Source organism: Stigmatopora nigra, chromosome 18 (genome assembly GCF_051989575.1).
Source record: "Stigmatopora nigra isolate UIUO_SnigA chromosome 18, RoL_Snig_1.1, whole genome shotgun sequence".
NCBI lineage: Eukaryota > Metazoa > Chordata > Actinopteri > Syngnathiformes > Syngnathidae > Stigmatopora > Stigmatopora nigra.
In genome coordinates this window covers 8,901,755-8,929,556 of record NC_135525.1, presented here as the reverse complement: position 1 = coordinate 8,929,556, position 27,802 = coordinate 8,901,755, and the positions used below count along the sequence as shown (strand labels likewise).

At 42.4% G+C, this 27,802-nt stretch overlaps 3 protein-coding genes across 17 annotated transcripts in view; 1 reads left to right on the top strand and 2 right to left on the bottom strand.

The window, feature by feature from the left end:
• The window catches only part of LOC144211195 (calcium/calmodulin-dependent protein kinase type II subunit gamma), a 30,018-nt gene extending 27,719 nt beyond the window's left edge, over positions 1 to 2,299 (bottom strand). For all 12 annotated transcript variants that reach the window (XM_077738209.1, XM_077738213.1, XM_077738211.1 and 9 more), the window contains exon 1: positions 2,061 to 2,299. In XM_077738209.1, coding sequence (XP_077594335.1) covers positions 2,061 to 2,125 — 65 coding nt within the window. In that variant the 5' untranslated portion in view covers positions 2,126 to 2,299. The remainder of the gene's footprint in view (positions 1 to 2,060) is intronic.
• Positions 2,300 to 8,292: 5,993 nt separating this feature from the next.
• On the bottom strand, positions 8,293 to 17,710 carry sec24c (SEC24 homolog C, COPII coat complex component). Of its 4 annotated transcripts, XM_077738385.1 has the most exons (25): positions 17,501 to 17,710; positions 16,427 to 16,605; positions 15,976 to 16,044; positions 15,719 to 15,848; positions 15,474 to 15,640; positions 14,705 to 15,343; positions 14,255 to 14,397; positions 13,962 to 14,030; positions 13,492 to 13,600; positions 13,287 to 13,414; positions 13,057 to 13,195; positions 12,758 to 12,873; positions 12,561 to 12,685; positions 11,776 to 11,967; positions 11,582 to 11,675; positions 11,393 to 11,509; positions 11,147 to 11,317; positions 10,831 to 10,927; positions 10,588 to 10,733; positions 10,381 to 10,519; positions 10,175 to 10,293; positions 9,777 to 9,956; positions 9,511 to 9,696; positions 9,121 to 9,210; positions 8,293 to 8,857 (listed from the first exon to the last, which is right to left on the bottom strand). In XM_077738385.1, the coding sequence occupies exons 2-25, from the start codon at positions 16,584 to 16,586 to the stop codon at positions 8,717 to 8,719; spliced, it is 3,666 nt and encodes a 1,221-aa protein (XP_077594511.1). In that variant the 5' UTR covers positions 16,587 to 16,605; positions 17,501 to 17,710; the 3' UTR covers positions 8,293 to 8,716. The 4 variants fall into 4 exon arrangements, with proteins under 4 accessions (XP_077594511.1, XP_077594512.1, XP_077594513.1 ...); XM_077738386.1 differs by lacking the exon at positions 13,962 to 14,030; XM_077738387.1 differs by lacking the exon at positions 15,976 to 16,044.
• Positions 17,711 to 18,309: 599 nt separating this feature from the next.
• On the top strand, positions 18,310 to 26,467 carry synpo2lb (synaptopodin 2-like b). The gene is made up of 4 exons (XM_077738392.1): positions 18,310 to 18,631; positions 20,725 to 21,104; positions 21,254 to 21,597; positions 23,176 to 26,467. The coding sequence occupies exons 1-4, from the start codon at positions 18,530 to 18,532 to the stop codon at positions 25,494 to 25,496; spliced, it is 3,147 nt and encodes a 1,048-aa protein (XP_077594518.1). The 5' UTR covers positions 18,310 to 18,529; the 3' UTR covers positions 25,497 to 26,467.
• The last annotated feature ends 1,335 nt before the right edge of the window (positions 26,468 to 27,802 follow it).

Below are 27,802 nucleotides of genomic sequence, written 5' to 3'. Positions count from 1 at the left end.
TAGCCCAAATTTGGCCTTTTATAGTGCTTTTATATAGCACAAATTTTCCTGCAGATCAGAAGGTTTGCAGAAATAATCGTCACTTTCACAAAAGCTTCTACAAGTTCAAGTTTGGGCATGTGGAAGAAGGATCAGAGTGCTCCTAACACATACTTTTAAAGACGTTAGCCCATGCATTTACCTGTAAAATTTGAAAGCACTGTTTGATCACCTGTCCATGTTTAGCCTATTGTTTAAATGCTGTTCTTGGATAACAGACACTGTTAGAAGCAACTGTACTTTCTAAAAAGGACATTCAGTACCAGGAATTTAACAGGACATAAAAATTCCAAGACATGCGTATGAATGAAATTATAGCTGAAATGTTAAAGTATCTGGGTCGAAGGAACTTTATAGTAGATTGCAAGCTGCTTTTGAGGTACCAAAATCAGGTTACCTCAGTGGTATATGCCAAAAACATGGTTTAAAATGTCTCAATTACTGAATAATATTCCTGGTAGAGGTGCTTAATTGTCAAACTCTGACAATAGGGGTCAAATATTTCATATATATTACATTAAAGCCAAAAGATGCTTAGATTTTTAGTAGTTTTGAAAGGGAGGGGTGGTTTGCAGGGTATGGTTCCAGCAATTGCAATTATATACCAAGAAGTACATGAGCAGTAGGGTCAAGAAAAGATAAGGTTGTGTCTTAATGTAACATAAGCAAAACCCATGATTTAGTCAGCAAAATTCAGCTTGAAGACCACATTGCACCCTGCTTTTTGCGCCATCATTTTCCAGAGGCCCATCACCTCCTGAGCAAGCACTCTGGTAAGGGGTGGGGGCTCCTGGCGACCTGTCACTCTACAAGAGCGTCCGCCACTGCCGCCGCACTTGGCTCTCAACCACCAGTACTCTCCTCTCATGTTCAATTATTTACCAGCAAACGAGAGGTGACGGCTGACAAGAGGTTTCACGTAAAATGACTTGACATTAATGACCGATGGTGGAAAATACGTATCGATGGCGGAAAAATACGTATCAATGGTGGAAAATATGTATTAGGGATGGGGGAACAAAAAGAGCTAAATAAAAGGGTAGAGTGTGAGGTCAGTGAATATTTCTGATCTTTATTATAGGCAAGGCTGATGCTGCATTTAAGTGGGCTGGGGGGTTGATGATGATGATGATGAAACATCCACAGTTGTGATGTCGTCATCAAAATACCGGGCAAAAGGACGTCACTACCTCTCAGCATGCGCGTGATTATTGGTTTCACTTGGGGGTAGGTGAAATCGAGATCCACCACGAGGGGGTTCACGGGCCAAGCCGTGGGGTGAGCAGCTGGTGCGCCGGGCGTTACGGCGCAAACATTAATAAAAGCGCCCGGGACCGCATGACTTCCTCATTAGGTGATCCGGGGCTATGTAACGTTACTCAACACGGGAGCACAAATCATCTGCAGCTGCTCAACGGGGGTGGGCGGATGGTTGGGGGGGCCTGGGTGGGGGTGGAGGTGGGTGGGTGGGAGGGTTGATTAGGGGGCGAAATAAAATGAAGAGGTTGGCCTTGCTAGTGAAGCCCTCCGGACGAGGGAGCCCGCGCGGAGCTGTCAAGAAGACGCCGTGGGCCGGGGGTCGGTGGTGGTGGTGGTAGTAGTGGTGGTAGTGGGGTGACGGAAATGTCATCGGCAGATCGGGGCTCAGTGAGGACACAAAATGGTGGTTGGGTTCAAGTTCACAAACGATCATTAAGGGAGTTTGACCAAAAAACGCCCAATTGGCGTGCGGCTAACGCGGCTAAAGGGGCAAAGCGCCGAGGTAGCTCAGCGAGACTGGTGGCCGAACATAAGCACTCGAGATCGGTTAGCGTTTTTTTAGTTGGCTTGCGCAAGAGAGCGATCTCGATGGCGACATATTCGCCAAATCCTTATCGAAACGATCGGAAAAAAGGTTGATCGTCAGTCGGGGCAGTTTTGCGATCAAGTGAGGCGAGGTTGTTGCGGGGGTGGGTGGGGGGGATTGTAAGAGAAACACGGTGCGTTTTGTGTGTGCGTGTGTACGTGTGTGCGCCGCTTACTTCCCAAGCTCCTCGTACAGCTGGTACTCGTCAGTGAACCGGGTGGATGTAGCGGTGGTCGCCATGGTTGATGCCGTGAGGGGCGAGCCCGAGCCTCGGGGGAAGGGGGTACGATGGCGGCTGGCTCTCCGTGCGGGGGTCCGATCGAGAGGTGCGTAGCCTAGCCTTCCTTCCAACACGAGCGAAGTGACAGGCAGGCTGAAGAGCAGAGCCGAGAACGGCACACGCGCACGCGGAAGGGGAGGAGCCAGTCAGAGGAGGAGGGACGGATGTGGCGCGTGCGAGTGCAAAGAAGGAGTTCTCGCGAGATCTGGTCAAAAGAGACACAAAAAATAAAACAATCGGGTTAATATGCAAGCATAAAGAATAGTTTTTCTGTGATTTTTTTCCTACAAACACTGAAACTGGGGGAAATTAACAAAATGGAAATTTACTGGGGAGATGCACACTGACAATACATAGGATTGCTGGCAATCACAAACACCAGGGACACACAAGGGGGGGGGGAGGCCCAAAAAGACACTTTCAATCACATGGACAGGACACAGTGATTATACTTGTATAAAGAAAATGCATTTAATCCAACAGAACATGACCATTTGTTGCCAGTCCTACAAGTTCAAATAGATTGGATGTGTACTGTTATTTAATGGGAGCCAATTTGTACATGATCATATATGAATTCTATGTTAAGCATAAAAAAGCATTCACATTATAACTAACGTGCACTGAATTTTGAGAGGCACATTTAAACTGTTACTGATTTGTGTTACATGAATTCAAGATACCACTATTTTATGTTAAACAAGGCTGTACATTGAGATAAACATTTGCAAAAATTTATGTTCAAATGATTTAACATAAGAGTAAAACTATTTAACAATTATTTTTAAAATACCCTTTTAAAGTCTATTTGGTCATGTTTTGTTGGCCATTTTGGTGGTCATTAACACACATTCCCACACTCACATTGCATAAGTAAAGGCACATGGCAATACACACACCAGAGATCAATATTGATGAATGCAGGTCTTGCACTGAACATAGTTGTCCTTTCCGAGTCACTGATTTTGCCTTGGCTTGGTTTTGTCTGTCATTCATGGAGGGGCTAGGGTCCCGGATAAAGGTGTGGCGGGGTTGTTAGCTAACTAGTGATATCGACAGGCGAAAGGAATGCAGTACTGTTGGCTCGCCGGTTTTAAAAGACGCCGTCGCGCACTTCCACAGTGCCTTGCTAAATGTTTAATGTGGCGTGAGCAGGAGGCCATTGCCGGCCAGGGCGGGTGGGGGTTTGGTAAAGCTCCGGAGGGGATGACGATGCCTTCCAGAAACTGGGACATTCTAGGACAAACCGCTGGCAAAAGCGGAAATAGTGTGCAGCAGAATGTCTATTTATGCTATAGTAGTTGAAAAAGGGGTGCTGTTCCTATCCTTGCACTGTATCAATATTAAAGTCGATATGATAGAGGGAACATTGATCATGGAATACAAGAACTTCCCAAGTTCCACAGCACAATTCCCATTGTGGAGTACAATCTAATATGAAATGTCATCCATCATTTTCTGTTTACTGACTTAAAGTCATAGAGTTGATATCGTTATACTCCATTATACAAGTTCAAGTAGCTTCTAGCTTGTTTCCCTTTTCCAGATATGCTTCCTTTTACCAAAAATGGGAACTTCCTAGACTCCATATCATGTGTTCCTACTGGCTGAAAGTACAGCATCTGACTGTAGTTGCAAAAAAAATGCTCCCTCTAGCTTTAAGGAGAAGACTTTTTTGGTTCCTTCATCAAACAGCGAGCAAGGCGCAGTGTGTGGTCGTCGTGCGATAACAAAGGGCTGAGGAGTTGAACATTATGTAACAGCCTGTGGAGGCTGAGGAGCTGGAGGAAGAGGAGGCGAGGTGGTAGGGTTCGCACGTAGGAAAAGGAGGGCAGAAGCAGGGCCAGCAGCCTACGTTTTTTTTTTGCGCACGGCCCATTTGTCTTTTATGCGCACACGCGCAAGATCGTCAGCCTTCTTTTTCTTCATCGTACACGCAAAGCCGAGCGTGCAGATACATCATATTTGAACTTTTCCACGTTGCAGATTTTTTTTGTTGTGTTCCCACGCTGACAGCCTCTGATTAAAAAAAAGAAGAAAAAAAATCAGCATTTTGCTCTTTTTCAGAATGCTGAGCCGGCACACTAAGGATGCTCTCACGCTGCATTCACAGACTGACACCAAGTAGGAAATATGGCGGATAAGTTTAAGCACAATAAGAGTGACAGTTTTGTTTACCTATCCATTTTTTTGAATTGTGGATCTTCTCATTAAGGGGCTTTGTGCAATGGCCTCTTCATAAATCTAGGGAGCTGTCCTGGGTCCTGAAACAACTGACATTGTTTAACACGCCTTGTCAACATTAGTTTGTAGCATACATGCATTTTTACTCACTATTATTGCAAATATAAAGGTGACATATACACAGGAAAGGGAAGGAATGTAAATGACATCTGAAATCTAAGAGGAGTAACACTTTTTTTTCACAAAATGATCCTTTGATGAATCACAAGAGTCCACCAGTGTGTGCGCGCTCTATAACTATTATTAGCCACGAAAAGAGGCGTTTAAATGAAGAGCAAAGTGATCTTTGCGGAAAAGGGCGTGATGATCAACACAGCGTTTTGTTTTATCATTGCCATTTTGTCCTCTGTGCGTTTTAAAAATGTAAAATATTGTGGTGACTAATATTAGGGAGCATGACGTTATATTACCGTGAGATGATGATGCTGGACAAGGCCTTAGGGCTGAGCCATGACTGAGTGTCTTCTGTCTTCTTTTTCTCCCCTTAAGATGCACTACTTTGAAGAAATAATGAGACTGAAGTAGGTTTGGTTAGTTCAGTTTAAAGTGTGGCGAAAAAAAAAGTTTAACAAAATTATCGTGCATCCCAATAGTTTGGTTCTCTAACGACATTAAGTTAAAATTAGGATATACTGCATTGGGAACAAGGTTTTTTTTTTATATTGAATATATTAAGTAATGCATTACACAAATTAGATTGTATAATAGTCAACTAGGTTGATCTTTGTGCAAGCGCTGGTGAGATTGTAAAATTTAGTGGTTGTTATTTGGCATTAAATATCAAATTAGAAATAATATTTTATACTCTCCACTCACCCCTACCATGACCTGCTGTACACCCTAGAACCAGGCCTGCTGTAGTCCCGGGGGGCAGTCGCACTGCTAAGGATGAATATTTCCAATTACATTTGGTCAGAGACCTTTTAACACTCACAGTTGCAGAGAAAAAAAAAACATATCTCTCAATGCCTGACTAAATTATGACCAAGAAAATAAACTAAATGTTTTTTTTTTATTTAAAAAGTCATCTTCAATGTTCAGTGATTTAAAGAGAAAAGTGCGCTTTTGCTGACCTCCAGTGGTTTTACTGCTGAGATAGCACAATCTATGTTTTACGCTCTACCAACACATACTGGGAAAAATTGACTTTTTAATGATAAGTATACAAATCTCTGGTAGCCTAATTTGATTGGTACAAATATTTCAATTTACTATGGCCTTTAAATTTAAGTATATGCATAAAATGATAAATAATAGTCACTGATGCATACCTGTCAACTGGTACGTTCTCGCCGTAATTGGTACAACTGAAAGCCCATTTTTATATTGGTACGCTGTACACATGAAAATGGTACGCTAAACGGTGATTTTGAGAAAAAAAAATAAATTAAGGCACTTTCTAGCCATTTTTCACCATCCGCCATTGTTTCTTCCCGGAAACGCATGTCTGCCAAGTGATATATGTACCGGCGCCTCTGATTGGCTAAAAAAAAAAGATCATGATAAACATTTCGTTTTGTAACACTTTCACCATGTGATTTCCGTTTCCTGTTCCCTTGTTTATGTTTACTTTCATTTGATCAGCTGTTTCTGGTCTGTTTACAAAGATCACAAAGTGGTAAGATTTTCCATGTATTTATACATATATGTAAGGGCGAAAACAAAATTTGGTAAGATCACAAATGGTTCGAGGTTGACAGGTATGCTGATGAATGTGCATAATGCAAATAAAGTTGCAACAGGTAAGCATTAGGGAACATTTGGAAACATTAACTTCTGATAGTGGCTTAAAATATATAGAAATAAAAGTCAGAATTTCTCCTTTAGTAAGATTTAAAGAGCAGGATGAACTCATCGTCAACTGTAGCGTGCACTCAAATCCTGACCAATGTCAGTCACGCTCGAGTCAGAACAACCTGACAGATGCACCATAAACACTCACTCTCAAAATTAATCCACTTTTTTTTTTTTTTTTAACAGAACTAGTAAGGGTTTAAGTGTTTTTTATGTCCTCTTTCCCTGCAGCTCAGCAGGCTTGGGTGCCCTGCCAAGTGAGATTTTGACTAAATTCCATTCCGGATGTCGATAAGAGGACAGGGACATCAAGCATATTGAAATGGAATACTACTTTGCAAGATATACAGAACAATGTTGACAATTATAGTGTCTATTTTATTTGTAAATTGTGTATTAATTTTAGGTATTTGGACCTGTAAGTGAATTTTTAAAGCAAATTTTAAAGTAAAAGTACACAAGTATTTTCCATCAACTACATAAAGTAAACTAGAATACATTTATATTATCATTGTAAAATAAATGTTTTTTTACAATGATAATATACATACATTTATTTCAATTCGATTTTAAATAAATTTTACTAAAAATTATCAGTTAATGAACAGTTTATATATGGAAAATGTGTTACTAAAATTGATTAATAGAGGAAATCACTTTAAAAGGAATTTTTAAAGCAAATTCTAAAGTAAAAGTACACAAGTATATATTCAATAAACCACATAATGTAAACTAATATACATTTATATTATCATTGTAAAATAAAGATATTTTAGAAAAAAAATTCCATATTTTAAATAAGTTTTACTAATAATGATCGACATGGAAACTGCATTACTAAAATATTTCGTATTTTCAATAGTATTTAGTGGGATGCACGTCCTATCTTATCCAAACATGTAAAACTATTACACACTAAATAATGCATTTTTAAATTGCTTTCACTAAGAAGCTATTTTGGCAAGACTAATGTTGACGTTCCCTTTTTGAAACAATCTTTTTTTTTTTATTAGCAGTCCCAAGAGGCAATGAGAAGGAAAAAACAAAAACAAAAAACCCAAAAAACAAAAACACACAAATATAGAACGAGACAAAAAGAGTACAGTGAGGACGTTGGCTCAATCAAAGTAGCAGAAGGACTTCGCACACAAACCAAACCATTTACACATTTTTCAACAAAAAAAGTGAAAGACAAGTTGAATTTGGAGAGGTTTGTTAAATCGCTGATGCACTAACAATTATTAACTCCTCAAAATAAGTCATTCATGACATTAATGACCCTCCCCCCCATTAGTAAAAGCCATAATTCTTATATTGGCAATGGAAAAAAAATATCACAGAAGAATTAAAATCATTTTTTCTCTATGAATTCTGTACAGGCTATATATTTGATATTTATATATGTATATATAAACACACAGACTGCTCAGTACGGGTCCATTCATCTCTTTTAACCATTCTACTTGGCCTAAGATGGCTCGAATTTGGTAAGGTTTCACCACGGCCAGTGACTTCACTTCATTAGGTACACTTCAAAGAAAGGATTTTAGTTTTACGTATTCTATTTTTTTAAAATCCTTTTTGGGTAAACTTCTTAAATGACAGAGGTTAATTATTGAAAATATGTGTCAAGAGGTACACACACAGCAAATGGGATCTAGTTTAAAAGCACCCTTAAAAAATGCTATTTTTGCGGCAATATGTGAGTTAACTAAAGAAGCAGGTTAATGTCCTTAATTTGAGATAAATAGGACACTTCATCAGGTATATTTGCGCAGGGAAATAGGTCTAACACAAGGTTTTTTATATAATTATTAACTGATCGAGTCGACTACGGGGTAAGAAAAAAGAGCATTATTATTATTATTAATAAAAAATAAGTTCCATGAAAAGCGCAACACACAAACAAGCTACTTAATGAAACTTTTGTTTGTGGTAGATGGAAAGAAGCAAATGTTAAGTTATTATAGCTGATTAGAAAAAGGAATATGCATCAAAAATAACTTTGTACCAAATGTAAGAACATTTCGATGCCAATAGGTATTGGATATAACCAAATGTAGACAAAGATTAAAAGGGGAGCAGAAGATTAAGTTACAGCATTTATTTCATTCCATTGGTGACTCACTACTATAGAAACCTTTTTATATAACGGGATTGGATTCTATATAAAAAAGCCACGTATGGGGAACGGGTACTTTAAACACCCTCAAGTCAGTGCTTGCCGATACATACAATCCTGTTGCATACATTATTCTACATTATGTGTGTGTATATATACATAAATCACCCTCACCTCTATTGCAGTGGATTTGAGGCAGAGTGAAGCTCTACACACATCAGATTATCTCACACTCACACACACACACAGGTTTCCACACACACAAGATGTAATGTGTCAGCCGCGGCTCTTTGCTGACAAAGAGTTTATTAGGTAAAAAAAAAATAAGGGAGGAAGGTAAGAGGAGGAAAGGAGAGAGGAAAGATGGCGGCAATGGCGGTGGCGGCGGGGTCTAGCTGAGGAGTTGGCGGATCTCCTTGTGCATGTGACACAAGAAGTCCACGTAGGATGCGCCGCCACTGGCGCTCTTGTCCTCCGTTAGGAAGTGTCGGAAGATGAGTTCGGAACGGTCCTCTTGTTTAACCACCATCAGCTGATGTGTGGGGGGAGGGGGGGGGTTGATATTTTATGTTATTTTCTTAGTTCATCCATTTTCGCCAAATAGAAATTAGTTTAATTTCTAAAACGCAGTAGTCTCACACAGGGGAAATGTTTACCTCATTGTTTGATTTAAATCAGTTGAAAAGCACCTTTGTACTAAAAAACACGTCTAAAAATGATACTCCAAAAATAGCCATATTGGGCACTGATACAGATAAGTGTTATCGGATGGGCAAATCACTAATATGTTCTTACCTTCATGTATCGTGACCGCTGTGCTCTGAAGGATTCAACTATCTCTCTCAGTCTTTGCGACATAGGATTGTCTAAAACAGGGAGACATGTCTGGGAGGGAAGAAAAATGACAATTATATCATAATGGGAAAAAAAAGTACTGAAAACGATTGCATTTACACCAAATGTTAGCATAACATCCTTCATCCATTGACAAGACTAAATGGAGTAGTATTTACACATTTTACCTTGAAGCAGTTCTTTGTGTGCAAAATAGGTTTAGTGTTCATTTTAAGAGAATTTTGAAGGTCCCCCATCTTTGCAATTCCATCAATCTAAATTAAGTAACTCAAGCATTGGGGGAAACGTGTCAATTTCATCAGAAAATTGGTACTTTTGACAAAATCTTACCATGCTGGCATCGATCTGGCCAAAACTGGTTGTCCCGAAGATGTTGAGCAGCAGCTCCTGCTGTACATTGGCTCCCACCCATAGGAAGAGATGGAGGCCGGTCTCCAGCAGGTACATGCCACCTTTGGAAAGCCTCTCTTCTGATGCCCGCACTGCCACTGGCAACAAGCCACTCTCCAGCTTCATCTAAACAAGAAATTTCAATTTAAAAAATGTACAAATCATTGAGCACCAAAGCTTGCCCAGTAGAAAATTAGCGGGCATACAACTGGCAGCAGACGTGGGTAGAAAAAGATGTGTGTTTCGGATACGTCCATGCAGCTCATGAGTTGCCGCAGGTACGCCCGGTCGTCCAGCGACACGTCAGCAGCGGGCAGAAGTACATCACTTTTGAGAACACAGTTCAAGTAGACGGGCAGCAGCTTCATGCACTCGGGGAGGATCAACTGAAATAAAGAAAATAAAATCAAATAAACAGGAAACTTGATTATTTCTTGATGCAACAGAATGTGCATTATGAAGGTTATGTTTCAAGTAGCTAAAAAATATTTAGTTGATCAAAACCAAATGCTTTTAGCTTTTTTGAGCATCTTAGTAATAACTAATCAAATGTGTTACAGGGTAGCAGTTTTTTTTTATGAAGGGGGCCATTTTAAAGTCATACCTGGCCAGCCGATGATGGATTAGCGCAGTTTTTGCGGTAGCATGCCAAGATCTGAGCACACTGGTTGACAAGAGTATCCCTCACTGACTTTGTGGGGTTGTTAATAATGCTTCGGAAAGCTGTGGAGGGGGGAAAGGAAAAATATCAGTCTGTGATATATCCAAAAAATTTAATGACGAAAGGCAAGAGGAGTATGAGGTCCATACCAAATTTGCTAAGGAAATTGATGATGGTGTCCGTCTCGCAGTTACGGTAAAGGTCCGAAAGCTGTGAGCAGCAATTGACGGCCATGTTGTGGACACGCAAGCGCCTTTGGCCGCCACAGCTGGTGTACAACACGGCGCACTGTAGGCAGGCAATCAGGCTTAGATCGAAAAACGTGATCAGATACACCAGAAGAAGAGAGTCCTTACCTGAATGAACGCCCCGGTCTCCTCACTGAGCTTGTCATCGTGCTTGAACTCAACCGTGACCGCTTTGTCGCAGTCCAGCCCGGCGAGCTCCACGTCTGTGGTGTTGCTCATGAAGAACGAGCCAAAGAAGTCTGTGGCTCGAATTCCTGAAGAAGAGAATAAATTGTTTGTGTATTCCAGGTATGATTTATAACAATATACTTCTTGGGTGATTCTAACTAAATCTAGACACTGAAGATGTACCTGTGCTGGTTCGAACCCTCATGACGGCGTCAAAACCGATTGGCTTCTGAACGTCTCGCCTTAAGTCGTTCAGGAATCTCTCTTGGTCCGACTGAGCCTGAAATGATAATCAAAAAAAAAAAATGGAACAATATTTCCTTGAAGTTTAGGCACCTTGCGGTAGCACGACACACAATCCCTTCTGTGTAATAACTTAGGAGTGAGGTAACATGAAAAGACGTTGGGCAGTGATCTGCCTCCTAATGGCCGATTATTATTATTATTATTAAATAGTTTGAAGGAAGCATTTCAGGTTGAAGATGGAAGAATAGCCAACCTGGAAATAAGTATACTTGTAGACAGAGCCTCCGGTGGAGACGGGAACAACCGCAAGCGTGGCCACGTCCACGTATTGGTTGGGGAAGAGGAAAAGGTCCACGCAGCAGCCTTGAGCCACGCAATCTTTGGCCAGTGTGTTGTAAAAGCTCCCTTGAGGCTGAAACAGAGACTAAACAGTACAGAAAACATCAAATATTTTGTAGAGGACATCATTTCAGAGTGCCATCTTTTTATTTTTGTTTACTTTTTCCTTATCGCTGCCGATGAGCTTCTTATCTTCTCTGTTCTTGAGTTTTCCAGGTGATTCACCAATAGGCAGTGAAGTGTGGAACAAAAACAGCTTTCCGGCGCAGTCTGCCGCCTGAGAAATAGCAAGCAGGTTTACAACTCCATATCATAGAACCCCCCCAGGTCCCAGACATTCTTGAATTACCTTAAGCGCCTCTAGTCCGGCCTGTATAACAGGTCCAAAGACTGTCTCTGTCTCTCGGGTATCTGCAAACATCTCTGGGATGTGGTCCAGCAAACTGCGCAACAGAGGTTTTTTAAGCTTTAGTTCCCTGAATGACATCTTAGTCCCATTGCAAGCAGATCCAAGAACAGTAAGTGTTAATGCCTTTTGCTCACCTCTCGATGACTTGCCGGCTTTCCCCGACGTTGACAAGGAAGCCGTCCAACAGTGGCACAAACATTTCCGATACATCTGACACCACCAGCATTTGAGGCTGAGCTAGGCTAGACTTGACATTGTAGAAGTGAAGCACCTTGTTGTAGGTGACGAAGCCCACCCTCACGGCCGAGTCCAATTCCGGGTTCTCTCTGGAGACAAGAATAATGAGCAGGGGACTTTAAATCAGTGCAATGGTCAACCGCTGTTTAATTGAACACATTTAATACTTGCACACGCCCACATGTTAAGTTTTTGCTGTTTTATTTTCTTTAATAAAGAATGTGAATTTCCTTTTTCTTTTTAATAAAATAATTTTATTTATTGCCTTTTATTTCAAAAACAATCGTTCCCGAGTCCGACGAAATGTCCAGGGGACGAAGCGTCCGGAGACGAAATGTCCGGTCACGCATTTATTAATGTTAGCAAACCCAAAGGCACATTTTTACTTTTTCTGGTAGTAAATGACACTTTTATGGTTATTTATTTCCTAACAACACTCTTCTTTCTGCTGCTTCATCACTCAAGCATTCTTTGACAAGCACTCCATCACTGAATGGCTTTTTGTGTTGTCCTCTCAATTATTCATAATTCTTAGCTATTTCCATCGCTGCTTGTCCCTACCAATAAGAGTTCACTGTTATGTGGGGTATGTTTGAGGGGAATATTATGCTTTTAGATTATAAGAGTTCAAATGTTAAAATTGAAAATAGAGTCAAGTTTTCTTTAAACAATGAGGTCTTACCTAGGCAGACGGTCCATGAGACTCTTGAGTTCCTGGCAGACAATGCCAACCATGCCGCTCTTGATGGCATTGTACGACACGTCGATAAGGAAAATGAAGGCCGGCGGCTGTGGAATCTTGTTGTTCTAAATTTTTTAAAAAGCTACATGAGTGACTTGTGAAATATTTGGCGCATGTTGCAAATCTACAAGACTCACTTTACAGTAGTCAACAGTGGCTAGGAACTCATAGCTTCCCAGTGAGAGCTCTGGTCTGTCACAGTAGTCCACTCTTTTCCCAGTGTGGTCCAGATGCTGGAAGTAATGAGGAGGAACTGGAAAGACACAAGGATTATCAATATGGGGTGTAGACTCGGGTTGGTTTGTGGGCTGCTTTATTTAATAAAATCTAATATACATCTATACTGTTCATTATAATTTGATCCTAAAACAGAAAGTCGGCACTCATGATTTACTTTCCCGGACCACACAAAAAAAATGAACACACGGCAACTTACCTTCTGTCACACAAGAGCAAAAGCCGCACTGGAAGCGCCGCCCTCCCTCAATAAATTGCATGTAGGGGCACATATAGGCCTTGCATCGGTTGCAACGGATGGGACCAGCATCGCCATGGTCCACCAGGAATGGAGGCGTCTGCATACAAAAAAAAATGTACAGTGAGAAGATCTCCTTTGGGATTTCATCATACACAAAAAAAAAGACTGGACTGGAGTTGATGCCTGACCTCATCTGGCGGTAAGACGGCGAGCGGCTTGATGACAGCTGCCAACGGCACCTGGGACTGCTTGGCCAGGTCTGCCGTGCAGGGCATGTTGTAAGCTGTACAGCGGATGAACCTAGGGCTAGCATTCCCTACAAATGCAAGTGAGAATGGTGTAAGTATTACATTTTTAAGTGGCAACAACCATTGGAGATGTTGGCATTGTCACCTTGGTCCTTGACGTGAAAATCGGTGGTTACCAATGGCGGTGCTTGACCCCTTATGCCTGTTATGAAAGACTCGGTGCTCTTGGCCTTGTCGTCTTCGATGACTTGGATCTATAAGTATGAGTAGAAAGCATGAAAAGTGCATGAGAGTCAGTCACAATAGAAAAAAACAATTGACTTTCAAGCACAAATGGTGAAGGATTTTGAAAAAAATGACAAACAAAATCATTCCTGGGGAAAAAGGGTGGATCCTCCAGGGCATGCAAGTGAATGCTAACATGCAACGGTCAGGGTGTATAAAGGGAAGGTGGGAGAAGAGTGATTAGACCCTTAAAAACAAAGACAGATCCAAACCACAAACATAAAAACACTGGATTTTCTTTTCTGGTGGAAGGTCAAGCGGTGGTGGGGATGTGTTTGGAAAAAAAGCCAACACGAGGACAAATTCAAAGAGCCACACTAGGACACTTACTGGGCTGGGAATCGCGTCTGGGTCTATTCTATGTCTTGATTTCTGCACGGCTGGCATGTCAGACGCTTGCTTTACATTCAAAAAGTTTGTCCGGCAAAATTGTGCAAAACAGGATGACAATTAATCAACACCGTAAATTGAAAGACAAGAAGAAGCAAAACACAGTGAGATGTAGGAAGAATTACTATACTGAAAGAAATTGGTCAGAAGAAGTAGTTAGAGATTTTTTTACTAATGCCGACCATGCGCAAGTCGAGTAGAGTTTACAAAAAAATTGTTTTATGGCTCCTTACTGGGCTAGGAATGGCGTCCGGGTCCAGTCTTTTCTGTCCAGGTGGTGGTGGGCCTGGTGCGGGTGCTGGAGCGCCATAATTCGGCTGGCCAGGATAAATGCCTGGGTAACCAGGTTGAGGACCTCTTACTTGGCCAAAAGCACCTGATGGGATAATTAACATAGTTGTTAAGCAAAATAACAGACAAAACTTCTATTTTGTGCATCCCAAAAAAAACACAGAATTTCAAATTTCTGATGTGGGATGAATTGTGTATGTTTTATTAATGCCAGTACTGTTTTAGCCAATCAAATGTGGGTTTCCCATATAACTCACCATTCCCTGTGACATCATTAATACTCATTATCAATAAAGCAAGTCACTGTTTAGGGAAAATTGACATCTTGTACTATCAATAGCAGATAGCCAGTTAAACTAGTTTCCTATAAAGGGTTAAATTAGTAAACCTACCATTTTGCTGGGGAGGGTACCCTCCAGGTATACCAGGCTGAGGTGGGGGCATCTGCTGCTGTTGGGGCATGGGGCCAGGAGGGCCTGACAAGCCCTGTGGTCCTGGAGGTAAGTGGTTGCTCTGACACATGGAGCTGGGAGGCATCTGAGCTGGGGGACCAGACGGGAATGGGGGTTGCTGCTGGGGCGACATGTGGCCCGGGTACTGGCTGGAGGGCGTGGATGTTGGAGGATACTGAGAGGAGGTGGGGGGAGGCCCTCTTGGAGGGAAGGAGCCTTGAGGGATGGAGGAATTGGCAGGCTGAGTGGGCGGGAAGGACTGATGTGGCTGCGACATTGAGGGAGATGGGGCTTGGGCGGGCGGGGGACCTGGATATGTGTGAGGAGGTGCGGGGAAGGATTGTTGATTGGATGGCGGAGGAGGCGCAGGAGAGACAAATGCCTGTTGAGAAGCAGGGGGCATAGAAGAATTGAATGGGGGCTGAGAGTTAGGTGGGGGGCCTCCATAGTACTGTTGGGAAGCAGAAGGCGGTGCTTGGGTGGGCGCAGACGAGGCAGGGGGCAATGCTTGTGGATAGGAAGCGGGAGGAGCGGCTGTGTAGGGAGTACTGATGGGTGGTTGGGAACTTGGAGGGGGAGCTGAGGAGGGAGAGATGGAAACTTGTTAATCATTAGACTTCAAATAAAAACCTTGAAAATATGGTTTTGCCATTAAAAATAATACTGTTGGTTTGTGGGATATAGTGGTGGCACAAATTAGCCTTCATACCATATCCAGGCACTGTAGCAGTTGGTGCCCCAGAGTTTATCTGCATGCCGGCAACCTGACTGGTGACGTGCTGCATTGTGGGTGGGGGTCCGTAGTGTTGGGGATAAGAGGTGGGTGGCCCTGACAGATTCACTGTTCCTTGGTTATAGGACTGGGGTGCAGCAGGCCTGGAAAAAGAAGAATAATTTCATTTAATGGACACCCATTTTCCTAATGACTATAAATAAGAGTGAGCTGTGCATTACCTTGGGGGCATTTGTGTCATAGGTGGGGGTCCATTTTGCATGTCGCCTTGATGATGACCACCATATTGATTGTATGCTTGAGGTGCTGATACAGGCGGTGGCCCGGAATTTAGAGGAGCCCTGCCATGACCTGAAAGGGGGTTAGAAAATTTCTTTAGTATTGAAAAAAATACTAAATACAGTTTTAACTTAATGGAATCCAGCAAAAGTGAGAATTGGACGATTGCAGAGTAGGAAGAGCCAGAAAAGGGCATTACCTAGATCGAGAGGAGAGGAGAGCTCTGAAACTGCGGCCTTAGAAGGGAAGGTGGTAAAAGATGAATAGCCTGAAATGCAATAGATGAAAGGTTGAGGAATAAAGGTCAGCAATGAGGAGGACAAGATGGAGTGAAAGAATCAAGTCTGATTAGTGAAATAAATGGCAGAGGGAAAAGGTTATTGGCGTGATAGTGCAAGTCTGACGATCGCAAATAGAATGAAAAACTTTAAAAAAAGAGAAAATGACTATCAACAAATCTATTTACAGTGAGAAATTTTGATAAATCTGTAATATTCAAAATTTAAAAAAAAATATGTGCTTCAGGAAAAATGAGACCAAAATACACTACAAATATGTAGTTGGCATAAACATTATATATAAATGGTCAATGTGTGCATACATTATACCTTTGTGAAAAAAATTCTAGCTAAATGACTGCCATATTTTACCTTGTGGTGGCACTCCGGGCTGGTACGTTGACACTGGGCCATTGTAAGGTGCGTAGGGGGGCGGGTACCCGCCATCCAGTGGTGCAAAGGTGGGCTGGCCATAACCGGGCTGAGGCTGGCCATAAGGAGAGGCCATAGGAGTGTGCTGGTTTACATTCATCTTCAGTTCATCACTATAACTGGAAGACACAGTGAGATCAACTGGTTGGTTAGGTTCTATATAACAGTTAAACCTTTGGCATTAATATAGAGTTTGTTGGGAATATTTATAAGGCCACTGACAACACCTCTATTTGCTTTTACTGGAACACACATCATTGACTGCGATGCTATTTTACAGTGACATTTTAACCTGAACAGAGCATTCACTACATGAATGTCATTCACCCAGCAAACTACTACGATCGTTTAGCTAGCGGAAGAACTTTTAATATAGAGTATCATCTATCAAGACAAACACGAGATAAATGAGTGGGGTTTTCAATAATTCAAATACGACGAGAAACACTATAGCCGGGTTGCTCTATTTTGGCGTGTCAGGCCTGGAGTGGTTGATGCACATGTATGACGCCGATGGGTTAGTTGAAACTAAAAAATGTGACATTGTAAAGTTCGGATCTTGATGATTTACTTTATGAATGGGAGGAAATTGAATACGCGATCGAGGGCTAACAGGGCGCTAACTAATGTGCCGCATTAAACATTGCTCATCGCCCGACTACATAACCCAATCGAAGCCCCAACAAATACAAGATAACGCTCAGTACTTTAAATGGCGACGATCGCGGTACAAAGTACAATCATGTTGACTCAACAAAAGCAAAACAAAATCGGGGGTAGCTAACTTGAGCTAGTCGCCCAGATCTCCCATGACAGCAGAGTTACGATCAGCTGTGAGGAGACCACAACCGGAGCTAAACACGTTACTATTCTAGCTAAAGCTAGGTGACATCCATTGCTTATACTGCAGCCTCTTTAGCCAATGCTATTTAGCATTGCAAGGCTAACATGGCAAAAAAGCCGGACGTGAAAGTCAGGCTCACAAGTTACATCGGTTTTTGCATCCAAACCTACCTCCGAGATACCGTGAATAGTAAGGGGTCAATCGATTCTTAGTAGATCGTAGATCGGATAGGGACTGAAAATGAATGTCGCGCCCGGGTGTTTCTACCTAATCCCTTCTTGGAATGAGAAACGGACATTCAGCGGAAACGCTGCAGCGGTATGCCACGTCCACGTCCTGTGCGCAGCAACTTCCTTTCCGATGGCGCACAATTCTGAGCTTCTATTTACAATCTACAGCTATTTCTGTATAAATATATACTGGTGCAACTCCTGTAATTCAGTAAAAGTACGGCAGATGATTTATATGAAGAAAATAAATAAAAAAATAAAAATATATATATATATATACATACATATACACAAATACATAATTTCTCATATACATATATCCACATACACATACATACATTCTCATAATCATATGCACATGCATATGCCTATGCGTATGCCCATGCCAACGCCCACACCCACGACCACACCCACGACCGCACCCACGACCGCACCCACGACCACACCCACGACCACACCCACGACCACACCCACGACCACACCCACGACCGCACCCACGCCCACACCCACGCCCACACCTATAGAGATACATATACACATATATCTTCCATATCTGAACTACAATCGCAGTAAAATTCTTAACATAAATACCTACGCACCCACCACTGCCACCTGTGCTTCCTTTTGCTCTCCTCAGCTGAGCCCCCTCCCATTGAAGTGACTGCATATGTGTGTGTGCTTGTGTGTTACTATTTCGGGATGGTATATCAGCAAGCGTCCCATTAGAGAGTGACATGGCATGTGTTGAATAGAGGGGAATGATGAAGGCACCCACGTACACACACACACATCACCTAAGTGCCCGCCCTCCAACACAGCATTCCAGTCTTAACAGATGCAAGCCTGCCAGACCCCCACGTCTGTCCTTCCACCTCACTCGGGCCGTGTTGCATTGAAAACAAGTGTGAGGAAACGAAGACCCTCAACATACATAAACACACATACCGTTGAAGAAGGCCCGGAGAAGAGATGGTAGCAGAGGAGATTGTGGTCTCCCTCTCTGGTGGTTCTCCATGGGGGTTCAGGCTCCAGGGAGGAAAAGAGCAGCAGAAACCTCTACAAGTGGCAAAGGTACGACAACGGTGTCCATCTTAGATTGACGATTTAAGATGGTGGTCATTAATATCCTTGTGCGTTTTGATATGGAGTTTCAGATGGCGTGAGTCAAATACTATGTATACACTCAAGTTATTTTAACCTACTGTTACAATCCAATCATAAAACATGAATGTGATTCTTAGAAATGCATTTTATAATATGAATCAAATTTGAAGCCAAACAAAAGTTGGAATTCAGGCTGTTCTCCATATGTAATTATTAGTGAGCATTGAAGTGTATTTTTTGTTTTTCAATATATTTCAACAATACGAAATGTATCTCTATTAGGCATTCTTCCAAAGGGTGTGTCCTCTATTTGTCATTCTTAGCAGGGGACAAAATTATTCGTGTTTTATCTGTCTACATAAATTGCACCACCATTTGTGTTTCAGCATCTCTGTAAACACTTTTCTTTTAAGTTTTTATTTCAATATTGTGATGCAGTAAATAGTAAGTCCAACACATAAATATGACTTTTGAGCCCATGGATTTTTCAATATATTTTCTGATTGTGGGTGTTTATTTGTCATTTAAGTCACACTCAACGAGTCAAAATAGAAATTGTCCTCAATCTGATGCCCTGTATAGACCCACTCTCAATTCAACAGGGACTCAAGAGACTGTGCTATTAGTGCTTATTTGCATAAGACCCTGAAAAAAAATGAATAATTAAGAGTGCCTCCTAGCCATCCTATTAAAAATGCCCGCTGTGCCCCTGCACATTTCATATCTGGTTATATGGGTCACAAAACAGTGTGAAGACATTGGATATGGAGTTTCAAACTAAGGCACAGAGAAGCCATTGACCTTAGAGAAATAAGGTGTCTAGGATTTTATGTCACTATTTATATTCATGTTAAGTCTGAAAATGATGTTTAACTAGTATTCAAATTCAATCAAGATGATTTGGATTGTAACCTTGCTCCCACCTAAAGATGCAAAAAGATAAGTGTGTGTGTGCATCCAGCTGTTAGTGTGTGTGTGTGTGTGTGTGTGTTTTTTTGGGGGGGGTGGGGGGGGGTGGACATACCTCAGATAAGCCTTGTGGTGGGGCAAAGAGCTGCAGGATAAGAATAACCTCTTTAAGAGGACTTGGAAGCCAGTCATGGAAAAACACCTCCTGTTCAAATATAAAGATAAAAGAGACAACATTCATATGGGCACACATTTTATAGTATTTTGCCTAATTTCTCATGTTGCCATTTGTTTTTTTTCAAATTACTATGATAAAAGTTGTGTTCTGGGTAATGTATTGTGAATGATGACATGGAACGCCCTCGCTTTAGTTTAGACGGGTGTTGCAGCTGTTCAACTATCTCTTTCATTATACTTACATGTGCTGTATGGTTTTAATGTCTCTGCTATTGTCAATGGAATGGAATTTGTTTACACTGTTATTTTGTCAAACTATGTTTTTATTTTATTTTGTGTTTTTAAACCAGTAGGAAAACTGTAAAAAGTAATGTGACCAGTAAATGGCAACTCATATTTGAAATGCAATGTTATTTTCTAATGCAAAGTATTCCAAAAATATGACTATATATACTGAAAAGACACATTCCAATTTTGTGTCAAAATCGGAAAGGGTCCAATACTTAAAAAAATATATAGAGAGAGCACCAATATGAATACTGCATATTAGATAGGGATACCACTATTAATGTGTACATATTATGCTTTGAAAATGTTTTGGAGGATGTTGTCCTTGCACATGTCTTCAATAGTGATAAAGACAAAATACTGGGAACATTCTCATCATTCCACTTATTGGATAAGAGTATGGGTGGCGAGATAAAGAGTAGAAATGTGTATGCACACACTTGCAGACTTTGAGGTATTCTGTTGCAAGGTCATAAATTTGAAAAAGCATTAATGACAAGATGAATTCCATGTTATGCGGGAGGTGGGGTTAAGGTCATCAGTAGGGCTGCTATTGAGAGAAGATAGATGAAGGGGCTTGGGTATCTGTTTCGGATCCCGCTGTGGTGAAGTGGGGGAGTTTACAAAACACTTGAACCAAAACACTAGAACCAAAACACGGTAATGTAATATTTTTTGTTGCACAGGTACGCCGGCGCAGCAAAGCCTGCAGGGCAGGGCTAAAAGAGCAAGATGAGCTAGTTGCCATCGGCGACCATTCTTGCATCGATCTCAGCCACGCCCAAGCTATGAGCCTCATTGATGCTCAGAATTCCATGCTACACCTGAAGGTCAAACGGTCTCCTTTGCACCCGGCTCGGTGCTCACCTCCACTTCTCTCGGTGACCTCCGTTGACCCTAACGGGATCACCTCGCCGCCGGACAGCGAGGCCTACTATGGCGAGACGGACAGCGATGCCGACACACGCTCGCAGGGCCAGCGCCGCCAACGGCGAACGTCTCCTCACGCTCGCTCACCAGCACGCTATGATAACCATGAGGAGGAGGAGACATCTGAGATGAGTGGGTAAGGGAAATTTCTGTCTGGTAAATCTGCTGACCAAGGGAGATTCAGGGATTACCTCAACTACTGCCTAAAGTTAGCTGGGATAGGCTCCGGCACCCCCTATAACACTTGAATGAATGTATAATCTATAGTTTTTCTCTGTCTTGAAGTTATGAGAGTGCCAATGACGTACTGGGAGGACCAGTGGGAGGACAGTGGCATGGCGTCCCACACAAGGACTTCGTCTACCAGCCCCCTCAACTGGGTTGGGCAACCCCAGCGCACTCGCTCACCCCGACCCCCGAGCGAGCCTTAGTTGAGACCGAGGGTGAAGGGGACAGCGGCTTCCAGGATGCAGGGGCTTGCATCTACCCGCCACTAGTGTCTCCCGAGCGGGCCAAGGAAGCCATGATGTTGGGTTCTAGTAGTCAACTGGTGCCCATGGTGGGACCTCAACAGGGCCCAATGAGTGATGAGCTCGCCACCACCTACATGGATAAAGCTCGGCAAGCCAGTAAGTATGATGTGAAAAATCGGGTTTGGACTTAGGTTGAGGGTTTAAAAGTATATATGAAATTAGCAAGGGGGAAATTTCTCATGAGGCATTCAGGGACATTCTGATGGCTGGAGAACTTGCTGAATAACAATTATAAGACATCAATTGTAATATTGTGAATTAGTATCTTATACACTATATTAAACGTAAGAAAAATAGGAAAAGTGATCTTTTAATATAACACTTGTTAATTGGTCAAGCAACAAAAAAAATGTATCCCACATTTCTTAATGTACTGTATATAGTACAAATAGGAATTATGTACTGAGGCCCAATGATGACACCACTCTAAATATTTCCTGGCGAGGGGGTCTCCTGAATGTGTGTGAAAGCGACAGGTGTTCAATGCGGGTAAGGCAGACAGGAATAGTGGTTTGACATAATGCGTCACTTTGGGCGGCGGGACACAGACAACAAAAGGTCTTTAACACCGACAGAGAAGTAGCAGCCACTGAGTGCTCGAGGGAAACAGAGGGCGTGTGTATGTGTGTGTTTTTGCGTGTGTGAGGAAAAGGGTCCTGGGGGTGCTTAAACACACTCGTGTATAAAATTGGTCTTGAAAGATGAGGGGCCCAACATCTCATTCAGCAGGTGGACACATAAGCCGACACAAAGGTAAGATAAGAATTCATCTATTGTCTGTGTACTGTAATTATGGAATCAAAAATTGTCTATAATATTCATAACTTTTTTTTTTTATTTTTTAAACTTGTTTTCAAATTTTGCACCATTTTATTTAATACATTTAGGATGATCAGCCCCAAAATCTTCAGACTCTTATATTGAATGAGTGAATTTAGAATGTTGTATTATTTTGTTAATGTTAAAAAAAGAAATAACATAATATCTAGCATTGAGAAAAAACAGTGCGTCTGCCTCACAGTTTTGGGGTCGAGGGTTCGATCCCAGGTTAGTCCTCACTGTGTGAAGTTTGCATGTTCACACATATTTGCTTGTATGGGTTTTCTCCAGGTATTCTGGTTTTCTCCCACATTCCAAAAACATTGTATGCTTGTTTAAAACTCCACATGGTCCCTAGGTATGAGTCTATATTTAAGTGGTTCCATAAAAATAAGAAGCAGTTTTGTATTGTCCAGCAAAAATATTTTTAGGGTGATTTATCTAGTCAACGCACTAGTTTGTGTGTAATACTTGCAAAATAAAGGTTGTCACAGTTGTAAATAGCATTTGACTCAAAGGGGTTCAAACTACATGTGTGTATAGAATAGAAACTGACCTAACCACCCCGGAGTGCATAACCCATCATTGGAGTGCTTTGGGAATTCTTAACCATAAACCCATAATACTTACAACCGTCCGTCACTACTAATCTTCACTGTCAACATAGTCAACAAATCAAGCCAGACCATTTTGCTGCAGCTGGCCCTCAGAGTCTGATACTTAGAGACTGATACCTACATATGTAGAATACCCTTGTCAAAGTACAAGAACTGAATCCCCCCTCTGGTACTAGTAAAAAAAAATATGTTTTAACATTGTACAAAGTATACAATGTTATGTTTTTCTTTCGTGCAGAGCTACAACGTGGCGAGAGTTTGGTGGAGAAGCAAGTGAAGGAAGCTCGCACCAAATGCCGTTCCATCGCTTCATTGCTGACTGACGCACCCAACCCAAACTCCAAAGGGGTGCTCATGTTCAAGAAGCGTCGACAGAGAGCCAAGAAGTACACATTAACCTGCTTCGGCAAAGCCGAGGTTGACCAAGGCGGAGAAAGCACCGAGGGGGAGACGGAGGAGGAAGGAGGGAGCTCCATTCAGAGCTCCGAAGTTGACGAAGAAGGTTTTTCATCCTCGTTTGACCCCACGTGGGATAGCGGTTACTTAGACCTGCTGGACAGAAGAAGCGCTGCCTGCCCACCCAGCGCACAAACATCAACCAATAACAGCCCAGGGGTTAACAACACAAGCTTTGAGGCTCCTGTCAGTCAAATTCCAAGTTTGGAGGTGTTCGACTTGGAGACCATGAAGCAACCGGATCCACCATCTTGCGCTTTGAATGTACCTCTTCTCAATGGTGGTCCAGTTTCTATAAGCCGGGCTAGTGTTACCCTAAGCCCACCTCCTCTGACACCACCACTAAATAATCAAACTGGACCACCACATTTCAATCACAGCCCAAATCCAAACATGGATAACCATTTAAGTCCGGCTGCTCTGAATCGTACAGCCCGTCCCTTCACTCCCGGGCCATTGGCGCCCTGCTCATCGGTGACCTCCGTAATGTTCCGACCTCCCCAACCCAAACCGGCAGCGGCTGTCTCAATGGTCACAATCGCGCCTAATCACTATCCAGCTGCTGATGGAAGGAGAGCCGTGTCTACCACTTCTCTTTATATCCCACCTCGGAACAATGGCGTCGCCCCTTTGGTCAGCTCCTCAGCCTTTACACCCCCTTCTCCAATGTACCCTTCCATTCCAGTCACTCCTCACCCAGCACCAGCCCAATCTGCTCAATCCTTCTCCCCACCTCAGCCATTTTACTCCCCTCAACCCTTTAACCCACCAACATCTCCAGGGATGTCTCCCATGTCCCAGGTTTCAACCCTTCCCCCAAATCAAGATCCCAAACCCACCAACCCTCAAACCTGGACCTCAGATCCATTAGGTTCTCGCGAGCAGCGAATCTCCGTGCCCGCCGCTCGCACCGGCATCCTGCACGATGCTCGCGGTCGCGGCGCCAAGAAACCAATGTTCAGCGCCATCCGCAGTAAAGATGTGTCTCCAAACCCCTCCTTGATGTCCATGGTCCAGAACATGGACGATCGCTTTGCGAGATCCACCGCCACGGGGTCTGACCTTGTACCAAATAACGAAGCAGGCCACGAGTCCGGCCCTGAAGAAGATTGGTTACGCCTTGGAGCTGAGGCCTGCAACTTCATGCAGGCTCAGCGAGTTTCAAGGCCACCACCAGTGGCCCCGAAACCACATAGCACTCCAATGCCTCAGCTGGCAGGAAAAGGGGGTCAACTATTTGCCCGTAGACAGAACCGAATGGACCGTTATGTGGTCGAACGGAGTCCCTCCACCGCTCCAGGACTGTTCTCTCCTTCCCATAGCAGGGAGCCTTCCCCCACTCCATCCCTCCCCGCAACCTGGAAGTACTCTTCCAACATCCGTGCCCCTCCACCAATCAGCTACAATCCACTCCTGTCACCCTCGTGCCCTCCCAAAGCCCAGAAAAAAGCCGAGATATCCAAGTCTGGACCAGTTGCATCAAAAGGAAAGAAAGCCATCAAAAAGCAGGTGGATGTTATGAACCACCAACCTTACCAGCTCAACTCATCTCTGTTCACCTATAACGGTCGACAAGACGCCTCCCCGGGCCAACAGCAAGGTGGTCCTCAGAAAACGGCGAGAGTTTACGAGGTCAAACGCTTCTCTACGCCACCTCCAACAACCACCAGCCCCACCGTCAAAGCCATCGTGCCTCGATCCGCCACCACACTCGGAGAACCACTTTGGCGTTCTGACATCACCTCTCCACCACCTCAAGCAGCCTACCATCCCCAAATATCTCCCGCTGCCTACCAATCTCAGTGGTCCCCTGGGCCTTTCTCCCCTCCGATACCACCTGCCCCCACAGCTCCTCTTCCTCAGCTCCCCACCTTCACCTCACCTACAAATACAGTCCAACCCGCCATGTTTTCCCATCTCCAGCCTCAACAAGCTGACAGGCAGTTCAAAAGTGTCCCAGATCTTAGCCCACTCAGAACCACTGGGACCAGCCCACAGGTATCCACTGGTAGCCAGTACAGCAGGGTTCCTAGACCACGATTCAGCACCTCCAACATTGGACTACAGCCTAGCATGTGGCGACCCGGGTCCACTGCACATTAAGGATAGAATATCCTACTCTGGAGTAAATATACAGCATTTAATTACAAAGTCCATGTGTTTTTAAGTTTTGGTAACATTGTTACACACATCTACAGACGTAAAGGCAATGGGACGGTTTAGTAAATGTACCAGAGAGAGATTAAAAGTTTATAAATTAGAAAGGGAGTGGAACGATGTTGACTCAAGAGTATAGAATGTGTATAAAAAGATTGTAGGGGTTCAGAAAGTGGCTAAAATATGAGATCCATTGTAGGTTGATGAATTTCTTGTTGTAAAAGCAATCCAATTAGAAGCAGTTAGCTCAACCTTTTGCACATTGTGTTATAATGATTTAAACGCACGTTACATTGACATTTTTCCTCTTTAAAATATTATAAAATAGTGTAGAGTGTGTTTTTTTGGTGAAAGACTACAGACTTGAGTCATGTCAAACCTAAGATTGGACAAAATTGATGTAAGACTAGACTTGTACTTGTACTAAGTGGCTTGACAAGTTCTGCCTATTTGCATTCATAAAACCTCTATTATAAACAGACTGTTCAATTTCGTTTTTATGTTTTTTGTTGTTGTTGTTGTGTACTCAAGGCTGTCGAATTGCCAGTACACTAAGACGAGGAGTAAAATATGTTGATGACGGTACTGAAGAAGGTGCAAAAGTAATACAAGACAACTGACTTATGATTTAAGTCAATCATGCAGTGCAATAGGCAATATAGTGAGTGACTGCTTTGGGACCATTAAGAATATGAATTTTGAATGTTTTTGTATAGCTGAACATGATTTACCCCGAAAGTATGAGGTTATTCACATCTAGTTTTATAAAGTGTTCTTTTCCAAGATATCACACACAGATTGAAAAAGAGCACTGATGACATCTATGTGGAACGACAGGCCGGTAACATTGCTTTTTTTTTTTTGATTCTTTTCCATCAAGCGATGAGGCTAAATAAAAATAGACATGACTCATCTGGGCTGTCATTCTCTTTCTTCCTGTGTCATCTACGTCATTGCCCACTTTCATATTCATGTTAGCAATAATTCTCAGATTTTTCCCCTCACTCTCTAAAAGCGGCATATCATTTAAAATCAGTGTTTTAGTTGGATCTCACGGCCCATAATTTGGGCCTTAGATGTTCTTTCTTATCTTCACCACATGGGGACAGTGTGAGATCGTTTGGATGTTCTTCAACTCAATTCTACTAACGTTAAATACAGTATTTTCATCTAATAGTGCAGGAAAAACTTTGATTGACCATTACAATATAATAATACTTGGTGGGACATTTGTATGGCTATCATAATCTGGCATACATATTTATAATGACAGAAAAATAATAAATAACCTATAAAATTATTTACATAATAATTAAGGCATGCCTAGAAGACAGAAGCGACTTAAATTCATGTTTATATTTTGGGCTGTAGACATTTTTGTTATTTTTCGCACTTGGGTTACATTTAAAATGGGTTATTTTGAGAACAAATTCTGGAACCTGTCTATTTTATTAATTCACGGCTCGCTAGCTCTCCCGCAATCGGCCATTTCAACTATATTTGGAGCCGTTAATCTGCGGCTATTTGGCACGGTGTTAAACTCTTAATTCCGATGGCTTTTTCACGGTGTGATTGAGAGCACGAGGAGGAGGAGGAGGAGTTCATTTTGTCCCTACGTATGCTGGCCGAAAAGCCTCAGTCCTCACGCAACCATTTTCCCTTCCCATTGATCGTTTAATGGTTTCGTGTACGAAAATAAACATTAATGAGGCGTTTCAAAGTTTTGGGTGGACCGCCAAGAATTTTCAAATTGGGTTGCAGTACATTTGTAGGCCTCAAACCTAGAACAATCTTCTTAAAGTATATATTAGTCCAGCGGTGGGCAAACTTTTCGGCCCAAGGGCCACATTGACTTTAAAGATTTGACAGATGGGCCGGGTCTGCACAAGATATGATACAAATAAAAAAGTGCATCCGTTAACAGTACATATGAAACATAAACCGAAAAGTAGGACTGAAGTATTAACATACTCATCACTCATCATTAAAATAAAAAGTATAAATAACAAAGTCAAGTAAAGCGGAATGTATTAAGAAACATTAAAATGTAATTTAAAAAAGATAGAGGAGCTTCAAAAAGATAATCCTTCATTTTGCTTGTATCTGATGGGCTCTCGTTTAAGTTGCCTTCAACATTGATCAGTCTACCTTAGGCATCATTAGTTACCCGATTTTGAACTTGAAAAAGCACACCCACCACATCCCGCCCTTATTTGACACCCTCCACAGGAGGACACATGTCCACAGTACAG